At 46.5% G+C, this 25,815-nt stretch overlaps 1 protein-coding gene across 18 annotated transcripts in view; it reads right to left on the reverse strand.

Moving 5' to 3' along the window:
- Window positions 1-25,815, reverse strand: part of nfixb (nuclear factor I/Xb) — a 155,372-nt gene that overhangs the window by 14,745 nt on the left and 114,812 nt on the right. For 8 of the 18 annotated variants that reach the window (XM_035615082.2, XM_035615080.2, XM_035615079.2 and 5 more), the window contains 7 exons: window positions 12,236-12,301; window positions 10,852-10,926; window positions 10,083-10,203; window positions 9,687-9,722; window positions 8,886-9,016; window positions 7,021-7,095; window positions 1,661-1,789 (listed from right to left, as the gene is read on the reverse strand). In XM_035615082.2, coding sequence (XP_035470975.1) covers window positions 1,661-1,789; window positions 7,021-7,095; window positions 8,886-9,016; window positions 9,687-9,722; window positions 10,083-10,203; window positions 10,852-10,926; window positions 12,236-12,301 — 633 coding nt within the window. The remainder of the gene's footprint in view (window positions 1-1,660; window positions 1,790-7,020; window positions 7,096-8,885; window positions 9,017-9,686; window positions 9,723-10,082; window positions 10,204-10,851; window positions 10,927-12,235; window positions 12,302-25,815) is intronic. The other 10 variants (XM_035615087.2, XM_047328044.1, XM_047328042.1 and 7 more) reach the window with 6 other exon arrangements.

Genomic DNA, 25,815 nt, shown 5'->3' on the forward strand with positions numbered 1-25,815 from the left:
CACCAATGTGCATTTTCCAGAAAGAAGGAGGACGTCTCCCTTGTGGAGTATGGGGATTGACCGTCGAAGCCCCTTTTGGTTGTCGTTTGATATCTGATGTTGTCACGAGCTGCCCGTCTTGGCCTCGAGGATGGATCAGCTGGTTCCCACAGCAACTCGGAGCCTCCGAGTACAGACGGGTTCGCCCGCAAAGGGATGAAAAATTGGAATTGCCACAGAGTAAAAAAGGGAAAAAAGTCAAAATGAATTTTAAAGGAAGAAGTAAAAAATGAAATGGAAAGATACAGCACAGTGAAATCCAAAGATCCACAGATGGGTCCGCCGGCTTTGGCCCCCATCAACCCCACACTGAAATGTGTACAGTATTCCTTTCTGGAATAATACTGTACATGGCTTTAGATATATGTAGATATATACATATACATATGTAACATTTTGCAACAATAAATCGCCTCAAAGCTAGATATTGACACATCAGCACTCAGGGCTCAAATTACTGTAAAGGGACAATCCACCGCTTTTACACAAAGTTTACTTCACGAGGAGCGAGTCTCTCCGAAAAATATACCCAATGATGTCAGACTGAGGGTCAACTTGGCCTGGCCTTGAGATGGGAAGAGTCTAATGAAAAATTGCATTGTGCATTGCCCATGTCATTATTTACTTTAGTGATGAATATTTGTGCATTTTTTGAACAAATTGCCACACTGTAAACCTGGGGGCTGCCCAAAAATCTGGGCCTTGGGCAGTTGCCAAACAGGCCTTTGTTTCAAATATTTTATTTCATTCCACATTTTATTGTAGGCGTTATCCGACAGTGATTTAAATTTTTAAAAAAAATAAACAAATCCCCTCATAAATTCAAAATGTAATGACACTGTTCAGTTATCGCTGAGTTAAAAGTGTAACAGTGAAAGCTAACGGACAACTAATAAAAGTTTTTAACTACTTTTTCTGATTAGCATGATGCTGGTTATTAACACTTCAAAAATATCAATGAATATATCTAAATATTCACTCATGTATATTATTAGGTCATTTTGAAACCAGATCGAATACTTTTTTAAAAAATGTCAAAATCTGCTGTTGAGTGCATTACCTTTTTCCCCTGGAAAACACATTTTAGAACATGGCGATAAATGCCTGGAGTCAATGAGTAAAGGACACGTGGTTCAAAACAGTCATAACTATTTAAACGTGTAGTTTCCGCCATACCGAACAAATGGCAAAAAAAAAAGAGAAGCCTCCCAACCACCAGACGTGACAGAATTGATAGCAGCAGCAACCAGCTGGTCGATTGTTCCATTCTAGGAAGAAAATGACCATCACCATGACCACCAGCCATCCACCAACAGACAGTTCCCAGAAAAGTCACACACCACACCCAGACTCCCTAGATGCTCCGGCTCCGGCTTGACCTCAGAGGTCAGAGCAGGAAGCGGAGGTGGCGGAGGTACTACAGAGCTACCTGCCAGCTTTGAAATTCCTAACCACTCTCATCTCCCAAAGACAACGCTCCCACTTCTGAACCACGAGGGGAGGGGTGGTTGGGGGCCAGAAGAAGTGGTGGGGGGGGGGTTGGGTAGGAGGAGATGGTGAGGAGGGGGAGAGGAAAGGGTGGGGGCGATCAGGGGGGGATCTGGAGCTGGGTTGGTCTCACCTGGTCTCACTCCCGCCAGCATTGGCAGTGGGTGGTGGGTGAACGCCATGCGGGGGGACCTCGTCTGGGAGGACAGGGCGCTGAAATCGAATTTCCCCGGCTTCTTAAGAGAACCAGGCGATGACAGTCCTGGCAAAGAGGGGATCAACAAAATGGCAGAACAGAGACGAGGTTTTAATCAAACATGGCTGCTTTTCTTATTTCGACTCTACTCAAAAAAAAAAAAAAAAAGGAAAAGAATAAATAAAAAAAACAAAAAAACCTTTGAGACTTTTTAAATTTGATCACAACAATCGAGTGATTATGATTGACTGAAATCAATGGATGGATCAATTGATTCATCCATTGATTTGCTTGATTGGCTTAACATACAAATGGGTTCTCACAATCTGTCTGTCCAGTACTCTATGCTTTCGTACAGTCATCGGGGGGCTGTGGGGTGGGGTGGGGTCCAGGACAGGGGTCCGGTGAGAGGCCACGTTTGAAGCAGCAGGGGTTCAGGGTGAAGGGAGGTGACGGGAGAAAGGGGTATGGGTTTGTGGGGGGGTCGGAAAGCTAGGGTTACAGGGGAGCTGGGAAATGCGACGGTGGCCCAACAACGGCCACCACTGGAGTGTGCGAAACAACACAGCAATGGCCCACTCACTGCTCGTACAGGAAGAACCACTGAAATCGATTCAAAGACCTCTCCTTCTCCTTTTTATCCCAGAACCACAATGATCTCAGAGCCCGGTGCGGCCACAGAGAGCTGCAGGATCAACAAACGGGTCAACAAACAACCAACCTACTCAATGCACTTGTCAGGATGCCCTGAAAAAAAAATTGGGATCCTGGGGGTCCTCGTATCTGGGGCAAATCTTGGCTTCACCCCCCCCAAGCCAAAGCCAATATGAGCTCTGCAACTGCAGAGGCGCATGCCAAAACATACTGTACATCAATAGAACCTCTGATGCAGTGCCCGTCTGCATATCAGACCATCAGGTAATCTATTTAACTGCATATAGTATTTCATAAAGAAGTACACACACACACACACACACACACACACACACACACACACACACACACACACACACACACACACACACACACACACACACACACACACACACACACACACACACACACACACACACACACACACACAAGCTGTTCAGGCTGGGTGGCGAGCACCGGGCAATCTGCCAGTGGAGGCTGGATGGGAGAGCCGTAGAAAGATGGAAGGAGTTAAGCAGGAGAGGAGCGGTGACGGCATGGCCGACACACAAAGACAAACATATTAAAGTGTCCCCCCAACCCCCCTGTCTATAAATGTAGGCTGAGGCTGGAGGGCTGCATGAAACATCCCTCAGTTTGGTAGAAACGGGCGCACTAACTACAGGCCCGGCTCACCAGCAGACCAGAAACATGGCAAAAAGTGTGAGAGCCACAGATAAAAGAGGTTCCCTTCTGTGATCAAGGCCTGGTGCGGTGGGCACTGAAGGAATTTATTTTGATGTATGGTAATCCAAAGGCACAATTTTGACTTTCGGGGTTTGAGGAGCAGCGCCAAATGGTATGTCTGACCTCTGCCTGGGGAACCGCAATGTTGAATATAAGCTGAAGTAAAACTGTGGAGAGAGCAATCCATAAAAGCGGAGAATAATGGGGAAGCAAGAGTATAGAAAAGTACATCAGCGTGGACACACAGAGCTCATTATTGTTTTCCTACGGAACATACTGAGCTCGCGTTTTGTTTGCTCCAGATTTGGTTGGGAGAATACAGTGATAAACAACCTTGGCAGGCGAAAAAGCCCCAAAAACTCCTAAACAGCTCAATATTCACACATATAAAACAAACACACTCAAATAAAGACATGGGCAATTTCGACATGGCCGAAAGAGATGTGGAAATAGATTTTTATGAGCTGAGCGTATAAAGCCTAACAGAGCAGATTTCTGAAAAGCTTTCTCTTTAATGCTACATTGGGAAATGTTTTATCGTTATTTACCCACAATGCTCATAGGCAGCATGGGCGCAGCTGTGCTTGTGTGGGCACCGATAAGTATAGAATACGGTGGGCGCCTGCACTTATGTTCCGCTCGGCACATCATGTGACTGCATGTAGGTGGGCGGAGCGGATACACTGAGCAGGACGAGATAAACGCCATTTACCGATAGAATTATGGGAAAAAAATAAAATAAAAGAAGGCAACACAAAAGCAATCACAATAAACAGATTTGTATATTTTTTTTACAACCAATGTGGCCAATCAGGCACACACAGAACAGTGAGAAATGTATAGGATCGCTGTTAAATATATGTTTTATATATCATTTGGTTGCAATGATTCCAACTTTCTCCCAGAAATCAAGAGAAAAGAAGAAAGCGATTTTAAAACATAGTTATGATGTATTACATTTGCTGCTGGCTAGTGTGTCACAGCATGTGACATATAGCATTGCACATTATAGGTACTCAGTGTTGGGCAATCACCGAGTCGAAAGCCCAGTAAAAATAGCAATGAAAAAAAAAATAAGAAGAGTGGAGTGGAGAACAGCTGAACACTCTTAAACCAAAAAAGCGTTCATAAAAAGTTACCAGATGATAAAAAAGTATAAGAGCATTCGCCACACTCAGCAAAACATTAGCAGCGTGGGCATGTCATCCATCTGGCATTGATATCTTACTTCCGACGGTGTGTTTGGAAAGTTGCTCGGCGACATATTACGGCCGACCTAATTTTCCTGTACAGGTGGTCGACCTGTACGGCATCATTGCCGCCCCGAGATTAACACGCATCTCCCCACATGACAGCTTCTCATTTAAATGGTTAAGAAGTTGGGGACTTTAGTCAACCAATGAAGGGGAACTAGTAAAAAGCTTTTCAAAATATTAAACGTACAAAGGTATTCCCAACAAAATGTGCAATCTCCATTTTCTCGCTCTCTGATTATTATAGATTATCAATATTATGTTATCGTATATTGTACTAAAGATTTTAAACCACCAACAAAGTAAGTTGTGTGTTTTCCGTGGCTCAAGGATCCAGTTGATGATGTCATAGTGATGTAATCAGAGTCACCTCAGGTTTTGGACCTGAGAAAGCCATCATGACTAACTGAAAGTGTGGGGTTTGAAAGAATTGGGCACTTAGGAGGCAAGAGCGGGTCGGATGAACGACAGGATCCAGTGGTTTATCGGAGCTTGAGACTAGAGTTTGGGACATGTGCACCTCTGCTGCTGCTGATTTTGACCATTCTTTATCAAATCTGCATCTTGTGAGTCCTCCAGCTTCACGGCAGTGTGATATGAAATCTCTGGAGAATCCCTTTAATACAGTAGCTGATCGAGGTATAGCTAATTGTTCCTAATTCAAACTGAGCCACAAGGATTCAGTGCACCCCCTGTGATACACATCCTGTTCGGCCGCAGTTCCTCTGCGGTACACGACTTGTGCGCGCCGCCGTATCCCAACTTCAATTACAACCGGCTTACTATGCATAAGCGGCCTTAAATTATACATATTGTTTTTTAGTCTTTGTGATAGTCCCTAATTAGTCGCTATCTTGCTCAAATATCTGGTACGTGTGTGGCTTTCAGTGAGGAGCGGCAAATGAGGCCCAGATGCCCAATGAAAGCTTTGTCTGATAAAGCTAACAGAAGTTACTCTGATCTCTCCCTTAATCTTAGTGCGTGTGTGTGTGTGTGTGTGTGTGTGTGTGTAAATGTGTGAGTGAGTCTGCAAACGTGCGCACGCGCACGCGCACACACACACACACACACACACACACACAGTTGTTTGTTCTACATTATTCCTGTGTCCTGCTCCTGGCACACTGTATGAGCAGACTGGCAGCCAATTGCTCCCATGACCCTCTAGTCTTGCCACGCTAACAAGCTGGCGACCACACAACCCCCCCCCCCCCCCCACCGACTGTCACCGAAAGGGTTCACTAACGTGTGCGCACACACACACACACGCCGAAAAAAAGAGCACAAGAAAAAAAGCTCACGCACGCGCGCGCACTCGTCCTTCAGGTAGGCAAGAAACAATGTGCATCGACAGAAACGGTGTCCCTCATTAGTCGCCTCGCACATCATTAACACTCATAAGCGCCGCGATGATGCTCTTCAGCAAAGCAAGGACACCTTTGGCAACAACATAACCGAACACACATCACCCTTTTCATACCCCTGAGTATCAAGCTGGAAATCTTGGTCAAAATACAAAAATACTTAAGACCACCCCCACCCCCACCCCACACCCCTTTCAGAAAAAGTTGATGGCAGGTTTTCCCACCTGGCAGCAGCAGCGGCAAGCAGGCAGGAGGAGGGAAGGGAGCAGAGCAGAGCGGGAGACAGCAGACTTAATGATGAATTACATGATCACCTGCTATGCCTCTGAGCTTTTTCATTCAGGTAGAGGAATCACCTCCAGAGCAGGCAGAGGCCCTCCCCGTCCCTCCTCCTCCTCCTCTCCTCTCACTCCCAACACCATCACCACCATCACCAGAACAGATGTCTGCTGTAACCCAGTAGCTCCCTTCGCTGTAGACACATGGAGGCGCCATCTGGACCGGAACGGCGCTCCACTCCAGATTGGGGAGCGTGAATTGTTGCGTGTGTGTGTGTGTGTGTGTGAATGTAAATCAGAGAGAGTGCGCTTCAATTTAATTTTTGCGAGTGTGCGCGCGCGTCTGTGCGTTGGTGAGTAAGCATGTCTCGGACACAGAAGGTGCCTTGTGCACTCCAAACATACCTGAGTGCTTTTTGTTGTGTTTATGTGGGTCTTGTATTGTTTTTCATCGCGCTGTTGAGTCAGGCCTACGGCAGGTGGGCGCCCCGCTCAACAGCCCGCCCCTCATTCCCGCCTCGTCTCCGTGTAAGTCAGACAAGTGTACATCAGCACGGGAGTGTCGAGGATGTTCTGAATGCGCCGGGGATGTCTTTATCCCCCCCGATGTCTGATTTCTTTCACAGATTGACAACAACATCTTTGAGGCAGACAGCAGGCGGGCGGATGTTGTGGAGCTACTGGCCTACCAAAAGGCTTTGGTAAACCCACAATGGACAACAGCAGACATCTGGTAGAAACACAACCCCACCCAGCGGCAGCGTAGCCAGAGAACAAGAGAGGAGATGAGAAGAGGAGAGGAGAGAAGAGAAGAGGAGAGGAAAGGAGAGAGGAGAGGAGAGAAGAGGAGAGAGGCGAGACGAGGAGGAAAACAGCTTAGAGGCTCACAGGAAGTACAAAACAGACTTGAATCAAACGACAGGGAGAGAGAGAGAGAGACATACATCATTTGAGGGTGGTGTGAGCTCCAAGTAGAGCATGTATACATGTATACACAGTATAATGTTTAATGTTGTTCTAACCATGGTAAGGAAACTGCACTCCATCGTTCTCATGCTTAATCTTCCTCTCCTGCACACTGGCCAAATGGTGCTGCACTGAAAGGCCAAACAGGGGAGAAGGGAAGAGTTAACAATGGAAGAGGGGGAGGAGAGAAACAGACAGGGAGACAGAGGAAGAGATGGAGAGAATGAGAGAGAGAGAGGAGTGGTTAGATTATGGGCAATAGGGGATTTTAATGGTACAGAGCGCAGCGAGTGTCTATTAAATAGTTACATCATTACTGCTGGCTGTAGTCAAATGGCAGCATGTGAGTGGGAGCGACGGTTATACATTTGGCGAATATACATGAAAAGTAACTTAGCAATTTGAAAGAATCGGAGGGTGAGTTTGACATTTTAGGATACGGGCTTTTTGCTTCCTCGCAGAGAGTCACATATAGAATATTGATTGCCTGTCTGTTTGGTAAAATGTGGCTTGGCGCAGCAGTCGGTTAGGCCAAGCGGGTAAGCTTAGCAAACTGCTAGCCACTTAAGGGAAACTGCTAGCCCGGCTCCGTCTGACTGAAGCTCACTAATTTGAACGTGTTAATTCCACCTGAGGTGAGCCACCTCTACCCCGCCTCTGATTGGGTTAGGTCTGGGCAAGGACAGTGATAATAGGTGAGGGTTAGGTAAGTATACCAGGGTAAGCCAATTAGAGGCAGGGAAGGGGCGGGGTCTTTGCTCATCTCGAGTGGAGGGGAAAGATGCTTTATGGCTGGAGCAGGGAGCTAATTATGTTCGTTTAACATAAGGACTGGAAACAGATACAATTCACCCAGAACAGAAAGAGCACATTTACACACTTTGACCTATGTATATGACATAAGAGCAGAGGTGTGGTGCTCATATAAAAAAGTATGATCGGGAAAAACCGAGAGTTGTTCACATTTCACCACATTTGATTTAATTCACCTCCATTGTATTGGGATTGGTGATATAAGATTTCAGTGGTGGAAATCTGAAAAACCTATAAATGCTGTGCACTGCTGTTTTGGGTGAACTGGTCCCTTAACTCCCTGCTGGGCGTGAGAAAAGGATGCTGTCACCTCAACCTCAGACAGGCTTGTTCAGATTGGTGGGGGGTCGGGGTCTTATTTGGTATAAGGTTGTAGGTGGAGTAGAAGTTGTGAATGGGAGACGGTGAGGAAGAGGATGAGAATGAAGAAGGGGGTCATTTGAGGAAGAGAGGGGTCAACACAGCACAGAGGCAAGGGCCGTGTTGGTAGAAAACGGAAATGGTGGGAGGGAAGTGAGCTGTGGCTTCTGGTCCACTTCAATTCAGAAATTTAACATTTGAAAATATTTGTATTAAAGTCCCCGAAAACACATCTTCTCGATCGGGTTGTTACGATGAGCGACGTGGTCGAAACTGAACACACAACTTTTCTTCTAAAGGTTGAATAGTTTCCTAGATGCGTTTTTCTCAGCTGAGGGTATGTCTGGATCTTGTATGTATATTCTAAAGTATTGAAGTATTCTTATTTTATGCATTTATTTTTTCTTTTGTATATATTCTTTTTTTTCTTCCTTGTTAAAGGAACTAGAGCTACCACTCTAGGTTTCGTTGTCCACTTACAATGACAATAAAGCCTCTTATGTCTTATTTCTTGTCTTATATTTGGGAGGAATATTTTTCTTGGGAAATACGCTTATTTATTGACTTATAAACAAGTTTTCAGGGGCTTCAAATTCAGTGTAAAGCCAGAGCAACTCTTCATCAAAAGCTTTAACCTTAAAACAGTTTAAATTTTCGCGTCTGAATTGATGTGGACCTTGGCCCAGCTCCTGGGAGAGGCATCTGGGATGCGTGCAGAATGTGATGGAGAGGTTGCGGGCGGGACTACCTGCATCCACATCATTAGGCCAACCGCTGGACTGAGAGCTGCTGCCAGCCGCCGGGGAGCGGCCCGAGTAGAAGACATCGTCCACTGGGCTCTCCATCTCACTGTCGTCAATGGACTTGCGCTTGTTGGAGCTGAGAGAAAAAGATGAGAGGAGGCACTCAGCTTAATTCATGAAGGGGGACATGAGGAGGACGTTTGAGGGATTTGTTTTTATTTCATGCTTGACCTGATTCTTTTTTTCAACGTTTTTTTTTCAACTCGCATGTGAGCCTCGGTTTCCTTCGCTAAAACTAACAAGAAACACTGATGGTTAGATGAGGCTCTGCTGAATGAGGGCAAATGTGAGTGCCTATTTCCTTGCGTGTGTCTCGCGTGAAATCGTGTGGAACTAAAAATTCACGATTCCCCTTTGACGCTTTGTTTTCGTTTTAGGTGTTAGCCAAGAAGTGGGCAAAGCAGCACAACTGGAGACAGTAAGACAAACACGAGGCCAGAATTTATTCAACATGCCGTATCCATACGGAGAGCATTGCACTGGAAACTGAGCAGAGAAAGCGTTCATGGTGATGCTGGAATGCATTCCTGTGTGTTTGCAGATTCTTATAGACTCGTACATCTGCGACCAATAAAATCAAAAAAGGGGGCCGTGAATGTACAGCAGCCCTGAATGTTTAAATATGTGCGCGCTCGTGTGCATATCTCTGTGACAGCATGCGTGTGTGGCTTTTGTCTGCGATGTGTGATGCAGGGGTCTGTGTTACATTAGTATCGGGGGAGATATTCTGCAGTGAGTGTAACTACCTCCGTGGGAGACTTGCATAAAGCTCCATTTCAGTCCTGCAGCGTAAGAGGAGCGGGAGAGGACGGCGGAGGGAGCGAGGGGCAAGGACAGAGACAAAAGACACCAACACAGACAGTGTGACAGACGGATCGGTGGGAAGAGTGAGAGGGAATGAGAAGGATTAGCAGTGAAGAAGGGGGAAAAAAAGGGGGGGGGGGAGAAAAGGGAAAGACCACAATCAAAAAGCAGAGCAAGTTCAGCAGAAAGACTTCAAGGGGTTAGAGACTTAAGAAACGAAGAATACTAGTACAGAAAAACTACAACATGAGCACAAGTGCTTTATGTGCGTTGTATTCACGTGCGTGTGTGTGTGTGTGTGTGTGTGTGTGTGTGTGTGCGTGAGTGTGTGTGTGTACCTGGTGGAGGGGGTGGAGGTGATGGAGCGGCGTCCCAGGGTCACCTGGTTGATGTTGTAGTATCCGGGGCTGTCCAGGTCGGCCAGGGAGAAGTTGGGGCCGGTCGCTGTAGCCACGGGGGCTGAGGCACATCGCACACAAACACACATTACGGAAAAGACTAACGGCCTACATACTGTAAATAATCACAACTGAGGATAAGGCCGGGGTCATTCTATTATTTATTATTCGTGGCACGGTTCTGCGGATAGCAGTGACAAAAAAAAATGTTCACAGTTCATTTCTCAATGGATCGAGGCTTTGTTCTAATGTGAAGCTTTTTAGTTTGACTTCAAAACTTTCACCAGGAGCTGTTTTGTGTCCTGGGATTCGTCAGCTGCGGGTTCCTGACACCCGACGGCTGCTAGTGAGAGGGTTTAAGGCAAAACCAAAAGCCCGGGGATGGGAACAATGCCTCCGTCTTTTTATAGGGTAACCTTACACTCATACGTGTTAAACATCAGTGGATCTTCTGCCACGTCTCGGAACTTTGACTCCCCCAGACAACCCCACTCAGCCCCAGCTTTAAATGGGTCATTAAAAAAAAAAAGAAACTCCGTGAATATCAATGAAAGAGGAAGAAACTGTCAATTACTAGTTTCAAACATATTCGGTATTCTAGTGAGCAGGACAGCGTTTGTGGAATTAGGGTCAGAATAAACTTCAGTGAGTGTCTCTTTAAAATGACTAAGGGACAATAGTGTGTTTGTAATAGTTTTGGAATACTCACTCTGCGACACGCGGACCAGCTCGGCAACGTTCCACACCCCTGAAGTCACAAAGCAGTCCTGGAAACTCAAGTGGCCTGGGTAAAAAAGAGAGAGAGAGAGAGAGAGAGAGAGAAAGAGAGAATGGAAGTGTGTGAGAGCGCAGACTGCAGGGTACGGTAGATGCATGTACCAAACATGCATAAAATTACAGACATGCAGAGGGAGCTGAGAAACATGTGTTTGGCAAAGCCTGACAACTGTGCCAGTGTCATCCTGTTGTATCTCACAGAAAAGCATGTGTTTTCCATAAGATACAACATCCCTGTGTACATGTTCGTTTTGTTCACAACACACAGGTCCAACAATAACAGAACATGCACAGGGGCAGCTATGCTGTATAATTCATAATGCACGGGTATCATAAATCTCCGGTATACGGTATATATATATCACGCACGCAGAAATCAAAGGACATGTGCCGGAGCGCAACAATGCATAAAAACTGGCATTTATGAGCAGCTTCCTTTTCGAGCCCACCGACGCGGTAACCTAAACCCTGAAAGGGAAAATGTGTTTCATCACAACGTGGGTGTTGATTTCACAACTTTGACGAGGGGGAGGAGGATCCTGCTCGACGACGAGGAACAACTTTCCCCGCACCTTTCTCGCTTGTTTCCGATGGCTGGATGTTCGTCGCCCGCTACGCGTGTGATCGCTTTGCCGGGTGCGGCGCTTAATTACCGGCCAGCGTTTGCTCTTCAAAAAGGCAGCCACACTGCGCGACTGTGACACTGACGAAGGCCAGGCGGCAGAAAGTGTTTTCCTTTTGTAAATAAAGGAGATTTCATTTCAGTGCAGCTCTCCTCTGCGATCTCATAACCTACCCTTCCCTCCCTCCTCAATTTCATCCCTCTCTCCGCACGTCCATCACTGCTCTCCTCCCTGTTCTCTTTACTGCCTCACCTCTCACTCTCTTTTTAAAAAAACAACGACTCCTCAACCCCTTATTTTCCCCCGTTCTCCATCTCTCCCGCCTTCTCTCCATCCCTGTCCAGGGTTAACCACAGCGGGGACAGCGCATGAGGTCAGCGCTCGGCTCGGCGGCGGCCATGTGGTTCCCATCTTCCAATAACGTCAGTGTGATTTATGAGTGGCCCGCCACAATCCCAGCACAACCCCTACGCTACAGTACCATCAGCTCTCTTTACCATAATAAACTCAGACCCAACTCTGCTGGGACACACTCGCACACACAGAGAGGGCCTGTATGCAGGGGCAGTGTGTGTGAATACACTCTATGCACACGTGTGTCACTGTCTGTATAGATGGGACTGCATGTGGGCACAGGACACTGTATGTGAAACAACTTTATGCAAAGGGAACTGACTAGACCACTGAACTTACCATTCGGTGGGGGCTTGACGTCTGTGTCTCCCTGCTGGTTCGAGTTGTCTGATTGTCCTGATTGTTCTGGAAGACAGAGAGAGAGAAAAAGAAGAGAGATGGTCGGTCAGGTGGACAGATGTCTGGACAGTACTCAAGGAGAGAGGGGGGTGGGGGGTGGGGTTAGCATCAAAGGGAACGCTTGCGAATCTAGATGGGAAACGGCGCCTTAATCCATTCTTTCCACTGAGGAGAGGAGACAGACACGGGCCTGAGATTAAAGGTGGGAAGACGCATATTTCCGCACAGGTTGAGCCTCAGTTCAAAGTCATAAAGTGGTTAATATCCTTACTTCTGCAGTCTGCAATGGTGGTGGGACACCACGCCGTCAAAGACTTTTATACTTGTTTTTTTTCTTTGCTTACAAACCTCTGTTGTCTCTCTCCACATGAATTCCATTTCCTCAGGGGACACGGAGAATAGGTTGAGTCAAGTGTCTCAGTAAACCTCAGCTGCTCCACTCCAAATGAACATTTTTGGCAAGAAATGTTTGGACTGCATGTGTAGGGAGTGAGTTTACTTTTTTGTTTAAACTTTCTATACCTTCCTTTCAGGTACTCGCATTCAAAATCACAGACACAAGCACACGCGGCGCACACCATATTTCAGCTGAGGTAAACTGGTCCCCAAAAAGCTCAGCTTCCCTCACTGCTGACTCGCAAGTTGAAGTGCACTTGTAGAAAGTGAAACTTTTGGGTTCTGGGCATTGTTTGGATTGCATCTCCTTTGTGTTGACCCTCCCGTCTGTAGGCGCAGGCAGGCAGGCGGAGGGCCGCCCGCTTCGGCTAGTTTTGTTTGGCCCGCTGGCTGCCACTCTATTTCCGAAGTGTAAGGCAGCCTTGTGGAGTTTTATGGTTGTAACATATATACCAATTACCCCACAGCGCTGAAGCTTTAAGGCCGTCCTGGGCCAAGCGTCCCTATAGCCAGGACGTGGCCCCCTCGCATGCCAGTGCTAGGGCCCCCCAATTTCAACATCTTCTGGGCCCAAATCAGAGTCCTAATCTTGGGTGGCATTAGTGCGCTACGTGCCAGCAAACTGCGGCACTATTCACTCCGTCCTTCCGTTGCCAAAATCAAGAAGAAGGAGAGAAAAAAAAGGGGAGACAAACAAAATCTCCTCACCACTCTGGGTCAAAAAGAGGAGGGAAAAACACACAGGGATAGAGTTTCTTTTTTTCTCTTTCCTCTCTTTCTCGCAACCCCTCGTTCTGAGTCCATCTTCACGTCTTTCTCCCCCAATGCCTCTCACACTCGTTCCGTCCCTGCTTCCCTTCCTCTCTCGTGCTGTCGCTCTGTGGAATCCTGGCAGCCATCTTAGCGCTTGGCAGCCATCTTAGCTTTGGCGGTACCCATGCATTCCTGCTAGCTGACGGCACACCCACACACACGCACACGCACGCACGCACACACACACACACTTGCAAAGCACACCCTCTTGCACACAGGCCCAGTGGTCTTAAAGATAAAAAGACCTAGAGAGGATGTGCAATGCTAATGGAGAGAGGATAAAACCACTGGGATACTGCGCTCCTGCTTGAGTTGTGTTGCCCACACCAATAGTGAGTTACACAGAGGGTATGACTTAAATAAAAAATGAGCGATGATCCCAGTGGTCAGTCTCGCTCATAAAAGTATAAGGACGGAGACAGGAAGAGGAGGAAATCACTCAAGGCAAAACGAGCTGATCATGTAAGTTGAACCGAGCACAAATAAAAAGCCCAGGGCCTCTCCCATCGGGCCAGCGCCCCACCCCGACACCCCTGATCATTGCACGCACCAAACCATTGGAAACCTGTATGCCGCAGAGAGATCTCCACACTATGTGACGGTTTCCAAGCCAAAATTCTGTGCCTAGTTGTCATGACAACAGAGATGGAACACTACAGTTACAAGTCCCCCCGGTGACGAGTGGCTGTTGGAACCTGTGTTTTGCATACGTGTCGCTGTTCGGCCAGGCAATTAGTTCGAATGAAGATAATAATATAGCCCACTGGCATGGGCTCAAAGTGTTGCTTTGTCAAAGTATTTTCTTGGCAGCGAACAGACCGGCGGCCGCTGTGCTGCACTATATTGAAGTGGATGTTTTTACTATATCAGTCTCTCTCTGCAATTTAAGGTGTTGAATCCATTCCACTTACATTATTCCACACATTTCCTAACCAAAATATGAGCAGAAACCCATCTCTGAATGTTGTTAGAGGTATCATGCCTCTGTTTAATTGGAAAACGCAAAACATGGACATTATCGTGCACTGTATTTGTGATGCGGTGGGATAAAGCTTGAGACAGTAATTCGAATGAGTTGTATAAGGTCCCCTAATTTTGCAAACACATCGCAACCTAATAAGGCAAATGTCCCTTTGCACGAATGGGAGCGGTTTGCCTCTCTTTCACCTCAACGCTCATGATTTATTTCTGATGATGGTCAGGATCAACTTCAAATAGTCTCTACAAATAAGCAACATAAGCAACCATTTGCAGTTGTTCTTTTTAAAGCTACCTGACACACACAAAGTTCAATACTCCACCCTGCCCCCGAGGGAAATGTCCGTCTCTTAATGATTGATAAAACATGTTCCACTATGTTCACCAGCTATTCGCTTACTTTGTTTGTTTCTGCTGTTTGATGCTATGGGCATACAGACATATTGTTTATATAGCTGCTTTGAAATGCACATGCCCCCATGGGTTTGTCGTGATATTTACTTTCAAACTCTTCTCTCTATTTTGTTCATGATGCATCGACTACTACTACTGAACAAACTTCAAACCGCCACTGGATCCTTGAAGAAACAGCAGCAGCGCTCACTTTCTGATTGGGGGTACAATCACATATGGCATATAGATTGGCAGCTGCGTTGATGACAACTTTATCCACCTTTTACAATTTCTTTACAATCAGTACCAAAAAAGACTAACCTGCGAGGGCATCTACTGCTGGGGGGAATGCACGACGGGGGGACGGACCGATCGTGCATGCGACATAGGAATGCTTGTGTAGTATGACGTGTTTATTTACAGGAGGTTCATCAGACAAGTAAAGGATTAGTGATGAGTGAATGAAATACAGGCGTTGTGTTAAAGTTACTGAGAGTCCCTCACTGAGTGAGTGCGGGTGCTTCTCCGCTGTGGGACGATTACACCGCCTTGAAGACAAGTACACCTCGCTATCTGTCCCATGACTATTTAATCCCTTTATCCTCTTCTTATCCACTCCGTCCCCTCCTCCATTCCTTTCACTCTATTTACACTACTACTACTGGACTTTTGAATTTCTTTTGTTCTCCTGATGCCCGTGGACTCGACTGTCACGTTCATGCTCATTTTCTTGTGCAGCTTTCTGCATAAAGGAGCCCCATAACTCTTGTAGCTTCGCCGAGCAAACATCATTTCATTGGCTTTTTAGGGTGCAACATCTGGTCAATAACAACAGATTAAACTCTACAGTGAAACTGTAGCGCGTTTACAGTATTCCTACAAGTACTCGTAGTCCTTTATTTGATGAAAAACAGGTTTGGGAAGGCATTGTCAGATTCTTTATAGTCAATAAAGTTAAGGAGGTTCACTTAAAACGAAAAGACGACAGATATTTTTTAAATGCTCATTTTGTAGACCCGTTATAAAACCAGTGTTATGTCTGCTGCCACGCCAAAGCATTTGGTCAGAGGTGTCTTTGTTGATATTGAGTTGCTTTGGCAAATTCATATTTCAGAACACATTCATTTTTCTCTGTTCATACTAATAACGGCCTTCGATGACCGCAGAAGATTGTTTTCAGACTCATTTGTCTCAGATTCTTTTTAAAGTCATGTGGACAATTTTGATGCATCTCAAAATAATCTCATAATAGAAAATAAAAATATATATACATGTTTCTACTGGTCATTATTACATTATGAAAGATATTTGCTGTTTTGTCAACTCTTTGTTTTATGTCATTCTAATCCATATGTCCATTTCATTTGTCTTTCCCTTATTGCCAACCGAGGGCGTGAGCGGTGATTTCCTCAGGGTGTCAGACACTTATTCCATGCATGCATGTACAGTGTGTAATCGATGGTTTGTGTATGTCATATATGAAATTTCATTTATTTCTACATGCACATGTGTGTACATGAAGGTGTTTCTGTGTGCAATATGCTTTCATCAGCATTCATGCACAATATATTGTGTGTGTGAGTGTGTCCACACTATGTGCCCAAAGGTGCCAGTACAGGGGTGAGGTGTGTGTGTGTGTGTGTGTGTGTGTTGAGGGTTGGGCTGGCGGGGGCTGCATCAAAAGGACAAGAGATACTCTTCTCTCACTGTGAACAATGGAGAGGCTGTGCATTATTATCCTCCTGCTCAGGCTGATGCTCTTTAGACCACCAGCAGGGAGAAATCACTGCCAGCAGGCCACTTATCCCCACAGAACCCCACAGAACACACACACACACACACACACACACACACACACACACACACACACACACACACACACACACACACAAACACACACAAACACACACACACACACACACACACACACACACACACACACACACACACACACACACACACACACACACACACACACTGTGGTATATGTAACCACATTTATTAACGTGTTCAAATGCCTGCACTGGCACACGCCAAACATGGATACACATGCTTCCAAATAACAAACATGCTGTTACACACACAGACACACACACACACACACACACACACACACACACACACACACACACACACACACGCACACACACGCACACACGCACGTTTAAACACAGATGAATCACCCTTATCTCCTGCGCACAGTCGCCCCAAGGCCCCCTGCACACGGCCCCCGCCTGAGATAATACAGCTCAGACCCACACAGGTCATCAAATATACCGTGCTATCGCTCTAATCACACACACACACACACACACACACACACACACACACACTTCATTTGGTCGCCTGGTCAGTATACAGTACAATGCTTCATATGCTCTTGCAGTGTGTACACAAAAGCTAACACTGGCTATACATTTGTCACACTGCAGCTGCAGACAGAGGCTGGTAATTCACATGCAGGCTAATGGACACACTCAAAGTCGCACTTACCTAATAACACTATTCATCATACACACAGACGCAAAAACAACACCCTGCACATGTACGCACACGCGCACACACAAATCATTAAGAGACACTCAAAGCGCACACACACGCTCCCTCGCCCTGCCGGTGCAAATGGACTCATTTGCCGTTGCGCATATTCATATACGCGCGCACACGGCACACTTTATTCCGCTAATTTGCCGAACAGCTTAGGCGTGTTTGTTTGTGCATCACAGGCGCACATGGGCAACACAGGGCCCTCTGCGATCTAATGTGCACTAAGTGAAGGTTTATTAGACCGATGACAGAATGTAAAATCAACATCACCACTTCAACACTGGGGATAAAATATAACAGCCTTTGGCTGTTAAACCACATTATGGGATGAAGGCGGCGAAGCATGTACACGGCCGAAAATCCGTTTTTCCCGCAATCTGTGTCAACATCTTCCTCAAAATACAAATGCCCTAATCGTCCCTATTATCTATTGCTTTCAGGTGTCATATGAATGCATTTAGGAATATGCATTCAGTATGTATCCGCCTACTCTGCAGCGACTCATGTGATTAATAAACCCCAGACCAGATTCATGCAAACAAAGACACGGTACCAATTAGCCGAAATACTTGATGAGTAAAATAAAAACATAACATTTGCCCAGATGTGGCTAATAGATCGGCGTGTTTAAGCATCACACCGACCGCTACAGTTCAGTGAGCCTCCAGACTCGCAGCACACACAGAGGATTTGAAGGATAATTTCAGTTTATTATGGCTTAGGTTTTATTATATTACTCTGGTCATTTTTTTTTTTTTTACCATTGTTTCTGGAAGTAATAATAACATTAAACTGACCAATGTTATTGCTAGGATATAAAAAAAAATCTTGATTTGCATTATGGGAAGTGTAGGACGGGATTTTTTTTGTATTTCAACCATTTCTTTTTTCAAATGTCTCTTACCATCTTCAAATCTCTGGAGTGTCATTTCATAGGAGTAAATCTTTAGACTGTATCTCCCCTTTTTTTTTTTTATAAGAAATGGAGCCATGTTTGAATTCTCCGAGTCGCAAGGAAAACAATGCTGAGGGGGAAATAAAAGAAGTTTAAATAAACGCCACTGCTCAGACCGGACCGTCAGTGCAGACTGACGTCTCCGCCCTCAGTGTGCCGTGTCATTCGAGGATAGCTCCGCAGACATGGCTCAGTTCACAGTCAAATGATAGGGGCCTCTTCCTACCAACTGCCCGAGAGCACTGTGGACAAGTCCACCACTGTTCTCTCCCTCCTCCTCATCTCTGCCTCTCCCTTTCGCTCACTCATGCCGTGACCCCCCCCCCTACACCCAATGCTCCTCAGCTGCCCTGACTTACGGCATATACGAGTGGTGGCTTTTAGGTCGAAAACCCTGTCATTCCTGGTGGAATGTGGGTAAACTGGCGGTGGCGGCAGCTCGGATTGAAGCTATGGGTTAAATGTGGGGATGCAACTGTGGTGTTTTGTCCATACGTCTCTGCCCAGATGTGTGTGTGTGTGTGTGTGTGTGTGGGGGGGGGGTGCACCTATGATTGTACTGCAGTGCACATACTGTACATATATACGGAATACTAAGTATAATGCAGCGTGTATGCGCAGCTGCGTGCTCATGCAAGTCATGAAGGCAAACTGACTTATATTTACTGCAAGACTGTGTTTCAGTTTAAGTATATATGGCTGTCTCACCCCATCTCTCCGCCACGCCACCCCCCCCCCACCCCCACATGTACCAGCCTCTGGATAAAGAAACCAAACAGCTTCCCCAATTGGGTTTCGCTTAAGAGGTTTATCAGTATGTTGCTAAACATTCTGACCTTTTTTTTTTAATCTTTAATGCGCTTAAAATGTTCCAAACCCTCCTAATCCCCATGGCTATCCCACACAGATGTTCACTCGGCTCTTTTATTGGACTTCATTTTATCTTTTTTTTTCTTCTTCTTCTCCTCCTCCGCCATCACCACCTCTCCTTCATCCTCTCCAGCCCCCCCCCACCCCGCTTTCATTTACAGATTTTTTTTCCGGTTTTCCAGAACTACTCATCGCCCTCTGATCAACTTACCCCTGCACTTCAATCTTCTCCAAGCACAGCTCATTCTGAGCCTGTCTTTTTCTCTTTTTTTGGAAGCCAGTAGTTCTTATGTGACACTGTTGCGGTTGGGGAGTAGCGATGGTACAGTGTGTCTGCACCATGAAGGACCCTGGCTCACTGTGGCCACCTTTAGGTTCAGCGGTATAAACGCAACTGTGACCGGACGCCACTTCCTCCAAAAGGTGCCCCGCAATATTTCATGGGAACTTGTTTCATTAGTTGATGCACAGTGGAGTGTAACAAGATGATAACAGGGTGTGTGATGAACAAAGTGGCTACAGAGTGTTCCTGCTGAGAAAATAGCACAGGTGGACGAGCTTTCTCTGCCGCCACACGTGTGGGCCATCCACTTCAGCCAATGCCCTTCATTCAAGTATGTCCTCACATGAAAAATGTATTGAGGTATGTTTATTTTTTTGGTCACATTTACACTGAAATTCCATGGATCTGAATAAAGATAAAATCTGAAAGGGCTCCTCTGCAAGAGGTTTGGTTGAGAGTTCAAGGGTCTATTGTCAGGCTGCAGGATGAATTTGGGACCAACCACATGCTTCTTTAGTGGTATTGCCGTGATTGATTAGAAATTAAACATCTGAAATACATACATTGTTGCACAGCACTTTTTTTGTACATACTGTTGATGTACATTTAGTTGAAGTTACATTTTAATCAATCAGTCGAGGAAATAAATTATGATGAAACTGGTTGTCACTTCCATGATAGCGATAACATAAGAAATTGGATTAGAAAAGTAGAAATGCAGTTGCTGTATTGTTCATGCACTAAATGCAGAAATTAGGTTGCATATATATATTAAGTGTAACATGTTTCCCTTGAAAAAAAAAAAAACACGCCAAACAAAATGAAACAATTGGCAAGACAAATATGCAAAACCCTACATAGAGTGTATTCATTTAATCCATAGCTATGCAGAGGTGGGACAATGTTATTTCTGCCCTGAATAGAGTTCCTCTCCTTAAAGGTTCATCTGGTGCAAACAACCCGCACCAGCACGGTATATGGCAGGCCGAATGTAGCCTGTGAGCCAAAACCTGGGGCGAGAAATAGTGAATAACCCACTCGCTGCCCATTCAAGCTTGTTGCTCTGAGCCAATGGTAAAAGCTGAGGGTGACTCTGATGTAAATATCAACATTATTTTCATTTTTATCATGTCAGCACGTGATGTTAAGTTCAGGTTTTTCAATGAAAAATGCCTGCGCACCCTCCTTAAATGACCCTGTGTTCTGGGCCCATTTACTTTCAATGGAGCACCTCGTTTTCTGCTTATTAATCAAAAACCGAGCTCCCAAAGACTGAAAGAATAACACTCAGGGTTTTTTTCTGTTTTAAGGATGGATTTTCCCCTCGACTATTTTTGGCCCTTTCCTGGGAAGTTTATTTGGCGTCTGTATCCACACCCTACCTATTAAACCGGCAGCTTCTGATTCTGGCAATTCCTCTGGCACTTTGGTGGCGTCAACAAAAACAACAACAACAGCAAACAGCAAAAAAAGAGCAGCTCCAGGCTAGTGGGCTTGCAAATTCCCATCTTTTGAATCCACCGAAACGTGTTCCCGAACCGATATAGTCAATCTTTGTTCCCACGATCAGTGCAAATGTGACAATAGTGCATCTCCGTGTAGTTCGGAGGATTGTCTGGTATGTAACTCCATGTGACAGCCCAGCATGGGGCGATGTGATTAATTGTGAAATGTGTTTTCTGAGCCGGTGGTGCTGAAGTGTGAATGTGTGGGTGTGAGACTATAAATACACCGCTCGGTGGCTATGGATGGTGTGACTGCATTTTCATATATGTTTATGATAGTGTATATGTGCAAGAAATTTCTCGAGAGCGCATGTAGAGGCACAGTCGGAGATAAGCGTGTAAACATCTGTGACTGACAGGCTGAGCAGCGGCGCGTGGGAGGGAGACAGCGGTCTTTTATTAAAACACGTAAGCATGCGTGTGCATTAGCATGTGTAACGCTTCGTGGGAGTATTTGCACGTGCATGCCCCCCCCCCCGCCAGTCTCTGCGTCGACACAGTTTGTGGGAAAGTTCAATAAATTGAGAAAGATAATTCTGCGTTAGATGCACATCTGTGTTTTTGTGAGTGTGTGTGTATGTTTGTGTGTGTGTGTGTATGTGTGTGTGTGTGTGTGAGTGTGTGCACAGCGTGGCCGCCTGGCTCGAAGCCCTGTGCCAGCAAGGAGCAGGTGTGGGGAGGCAGCCCTGCATTGCCCGTTGCCCATCTGCGTGGCCGTCTGTGTGCCGCCTGCGCCCTCTCTGTGCCAACGCCATACAGAGCTAGGGAGCCAGGGGGTGAGGGGGGGCTGAGAAGGGGTGAGAGGGGCCTAAAGGGAATCAACCATGGGAGAGAGAGGAGGGCAGGGGGTAGAAGGATGGAGGGAAGGAGGGGGGGCAGCTGGCTGGTTGCCCATGTACACCCCCCCTCCCTTCTCCCTCTGCCCTGTTTCTTTTATCTTTTATCTGTGCCAATGCTGATGAGCTGTGACGTACAGGGAGAGGAAAAGGGACACAAAAGTCTCTCCGGACTCATCTTGTGCGTTTCCAGGGCAGCAAAGTGATTTCTGTACGGCAAGTTTCCCTATACATGAGCAATGCCCCCACCCCGATATAATATGACTATTATTCAGACGGAAAATGATGGCGTCTTCCTCTATTCTGACTCTCCTCCATGTATGTATGATTTAAACCTCTTTAGCGTCACATCCAGCAACAACGCCTCTCTGTGTGCTTAAAAAAAATACGAGAGGTGTCGTTGCTCCGTTTGGCCAGCAGATGTCACTTGCCGGCAGTGGGGGCATCGCAAAAACCCCCTGACAACACATGCTAAAGAAATCTGCAGGGGGGGGGGTTACATTGGGAAAGATTTTCAGCAGGGCTTCCATGGTTTTAGCAAGAAGGGAGAGTAGGGAGGGAGAGTGGGGGTGTGGGGGGTCAGAGCTCCAAAGCATAATCATGCTCGAGTCAAAATTCATACCAAAATATTTGCGGCTGCAAAAAGCTTACCTCAAATAGGGTTAGGGTGAGAGTATTTCTCATAATGGACATATTGGATGTCATGTTTGGGCAAAAAGCAACAACAACAACATTATTCCTAATTTCTTGCGTTTGCTGATCCTGCCCGAATAACATACTTGATAATACTTAAGAGTCACAGCTGGGCCCGATGACATGGCCGACAAACCATGTACTGAAAAGTCCCCGCAGACTTTCTATACTGACAGGCTTGTTTAAAGTGCACTGATGACTTGTGTATATTAAGTTTCATGCAAACGGAGCCGCGTATAAAATGAACGGCACTGAGGTTTACAGCTCAAAGTGAAAGACATGAGCCACCCTAAGTAACTTATGATACTGTATACATGTGTGTGTGTGTGTGTGTGTGCATGTGTGTGTGTGTGTGTGTGTGTGTGGCAGAGTCTGGGCACAAGTGGGAATGGGGATCATGTGATGCCAGTCTCTGCAAGGGAGCAGGGGGGGCAGCGAGGAAGAAGGGGGGATATAGGGAGAAAATGCAAAAGAGAAAGAAAAAAAAAGGAAAGAGCGGCAGAAAGAAGAGAGAAGTGGAGACAAGAAAAAGACAAAAAAAAGAGAAATGAATGAGAGAAGGGAAGAAAGGGGAGGGGGAGAGGGAAAGAGTGATAGACTCAGAGAGAGAGGGGGGGGGGGGGGGGGGTAGCGGCTTGAAGGGGGGATTGTGAGAGCTGTGGGAACATTTTGCCTGGCCAAGAAAGACGTGAGCAGAGAGAATAAAAGAAGGAATGGGAAAGAAAGAGAGACTTGTTGGCAGAGAAGAAGAGGAGAGGAGTGGAGGAGTGGAGGGATACGAGGGGGGTTAGGGCATACAGTGGGCACCAGCTAGGGAGCAGACATGATCAAACCCAGCACTAGAGAGGAGACGAGGAGAAGTACGCTCACGCACACACGCACACACACACACACACACAGCGCCATCACTTTGGTACAAGCCAAATATTCTGAAATATTTTCACAGTAACCCGCACTAATAAATCTCATAGTAGCCTACCCTTGCCACGGGGACTACAGCCACCTGCCACTCGAGCCAGGAGTCGGTGTGTGTGTGTGTGTGTGTGTACTTCAGGGAGCAGATGGCATGACCTCGTGAACTCCCTAAGCTGAGCGTTTTATCAGCCGTTCCCCCACTGTGTCCGTTTCCCTCGGGGACAAATTCTCAGAACCGACTCACCGGAGGCAGACCGTGGGTATAAGCCCGCCATTGGCCGTGTGTCGCACGCATCGTTCTCCTCCCCGTTCCTTTGTCATGCCTCTTTTCAAAATCCACTTTGCCACGAGAAACAAAAACAACCTCCAAAGCTGCAACCTTAGCACGCTGAAAAATTCAACCAAATCAAAAAAACAAAAAAACAACTAATATTGCAGGTAATTGCAGGTATGTGTAAATCAAAACATAATGAATTTTGTTCGAAAACGTGCAGAGTGATGATAAAATCTGACTGTACATTTGTGATGACAGTGTTTTCACTCATTCAGGGTAGTACTGTTACTCATAAGAAGGTGTAAAGCTCAACCTTTAATGACGCCTGCACGCTCACAGGAAACCGTGTGTTAGTATTTAGACGCCCAAAAAGCCAGACTTCACTTTCGGGCTTCACAGCAAATTCCATTTGAGCAGTGCGCAGGCAGAACACAAATCAGAACTGGGCGCGATCACGAGAGAGCATTATGTCACCCGTCTCCATTTTGAACATAATGTCAACAAAATATTATTCAAATTACAAGACAACGCTGCTTGGATCACACTCTCTATTTACACCAGCAGGCCGTCAGTCGAATCCGACCTGGGCCAGAAAGCACTAACGATTTATTTTTGGGTTTGTGAACTATGCAAATAAATGCTCCCAAATCTATCTCGGGCTTGGAGGACGTGTTTTATGGGGGTTGTAAAACTCCACACAAACACATAAAGCAGGCCTGTAAAAATAATGTGTGCTCTGCATAAATGCTCATTTGGACTAATGAATTAGGGGAGCGATGAATGGCCGCGTAAAACTCCACATCCTCCCCGGGTGATGCCAGTGGAGGCATAATGTATGATGTGCATGATCTGCGGGCATGTCCTCATGTCAGTTTTTCCTGCATGTGTACAGATGTGTGTGCTGAAGGAGGGGCTACGGGTGTATGTCGCTTTATTTAAATATGTTCACGTCGTGCGGCTCATCCTCGCCCTTTAAGATGTGATGTCAAAACAGGACACAGAGTTCAAATCCGATCCGGGATGATACACACACGCACGCACGCACGCACGCACGCACGCACGCACGCACGCACGCACGCACGCACGCACACACACACACACACACACACACACACACACACACACACACACACACACACACACACACACACACACACACACACACACACACACACACACACACACACACACACACACACACACACACACACACACACACACACGTGCGTGCTCGGTGGCACCGACAGTGGCTAAACATCGACCAGTGTTGCGGTAACTAGGGAGATGATCTGCACACATCCTCCTGAGACGATGGGGGCTTTCCCAACTGAGCCGGAAAGACGTCAAACGTCAGCGTTTCGAGGAAATGACCGGCCAGCTCTGCATACCTACACCATGAACCAAAGGTTTATTCGTTTTTCGGTGGAAGGACGAGAGAGGGAGAAGAGGAGGCGGAGGCAGGCCGCGTGCGAGAGAGCGAGAGAGAGAGAGAGAGAGAGAGAGAGAGAGAGAGAGAGAGAGAGAGAGAGAGAGAGTAGCAGATGAGGTCCGGGAAAATACAATCAGCCAAATGAGGGCACAGATAGAAAGGCAACCTTTGACCACCAGCTGTCTGGGAGTCACCGCCCAGCCACATTTGTCAGTCTGTGTCCCCAGATGAACCCGGCCCAAGGGTCAGTGGCTCCCAGCGCAGCCGTGCGTTTGTGTGGTTCATTTCCGTGTGTGCAAACAAACACACACACACACACACACACACACACACACACACACACACACACACACACACACACACACACACACACACACACACACACACACACACACACACACACACACACACACACACACACACACACACACACACACACACACACACACACTGCTGCACACATGCATTAGTGACTCGTGTGCGTGCCCGCATGTGCACGAGCCGTCTGCTCTCTGTGTCAAAGCTGGCTTTATCTCTCAGGCAGATAAGGTGAATAAACAACCGCCCCGTTCTTCCCGTCGCTCTTGACATTGCGTGGTGGTAAATGCACCAGCCTCACTGCACTTCCAACAG

This window comes from Scophthalmus maximus, chromosome 17 (genome assembly GCF_022379125.1).
Source record: "Scophthalmus maximus strain ysfricsl-2021 chromosome 17, ASM2237912v1, whole genome shotgun sequence".
Lineage (NCBI taxonomy): Eukaryota > Metazoa > Chordata > Actinopteri > Pleuronectiformes > Scophthalmidae > Scophthalmus > Scophthalmus maximus.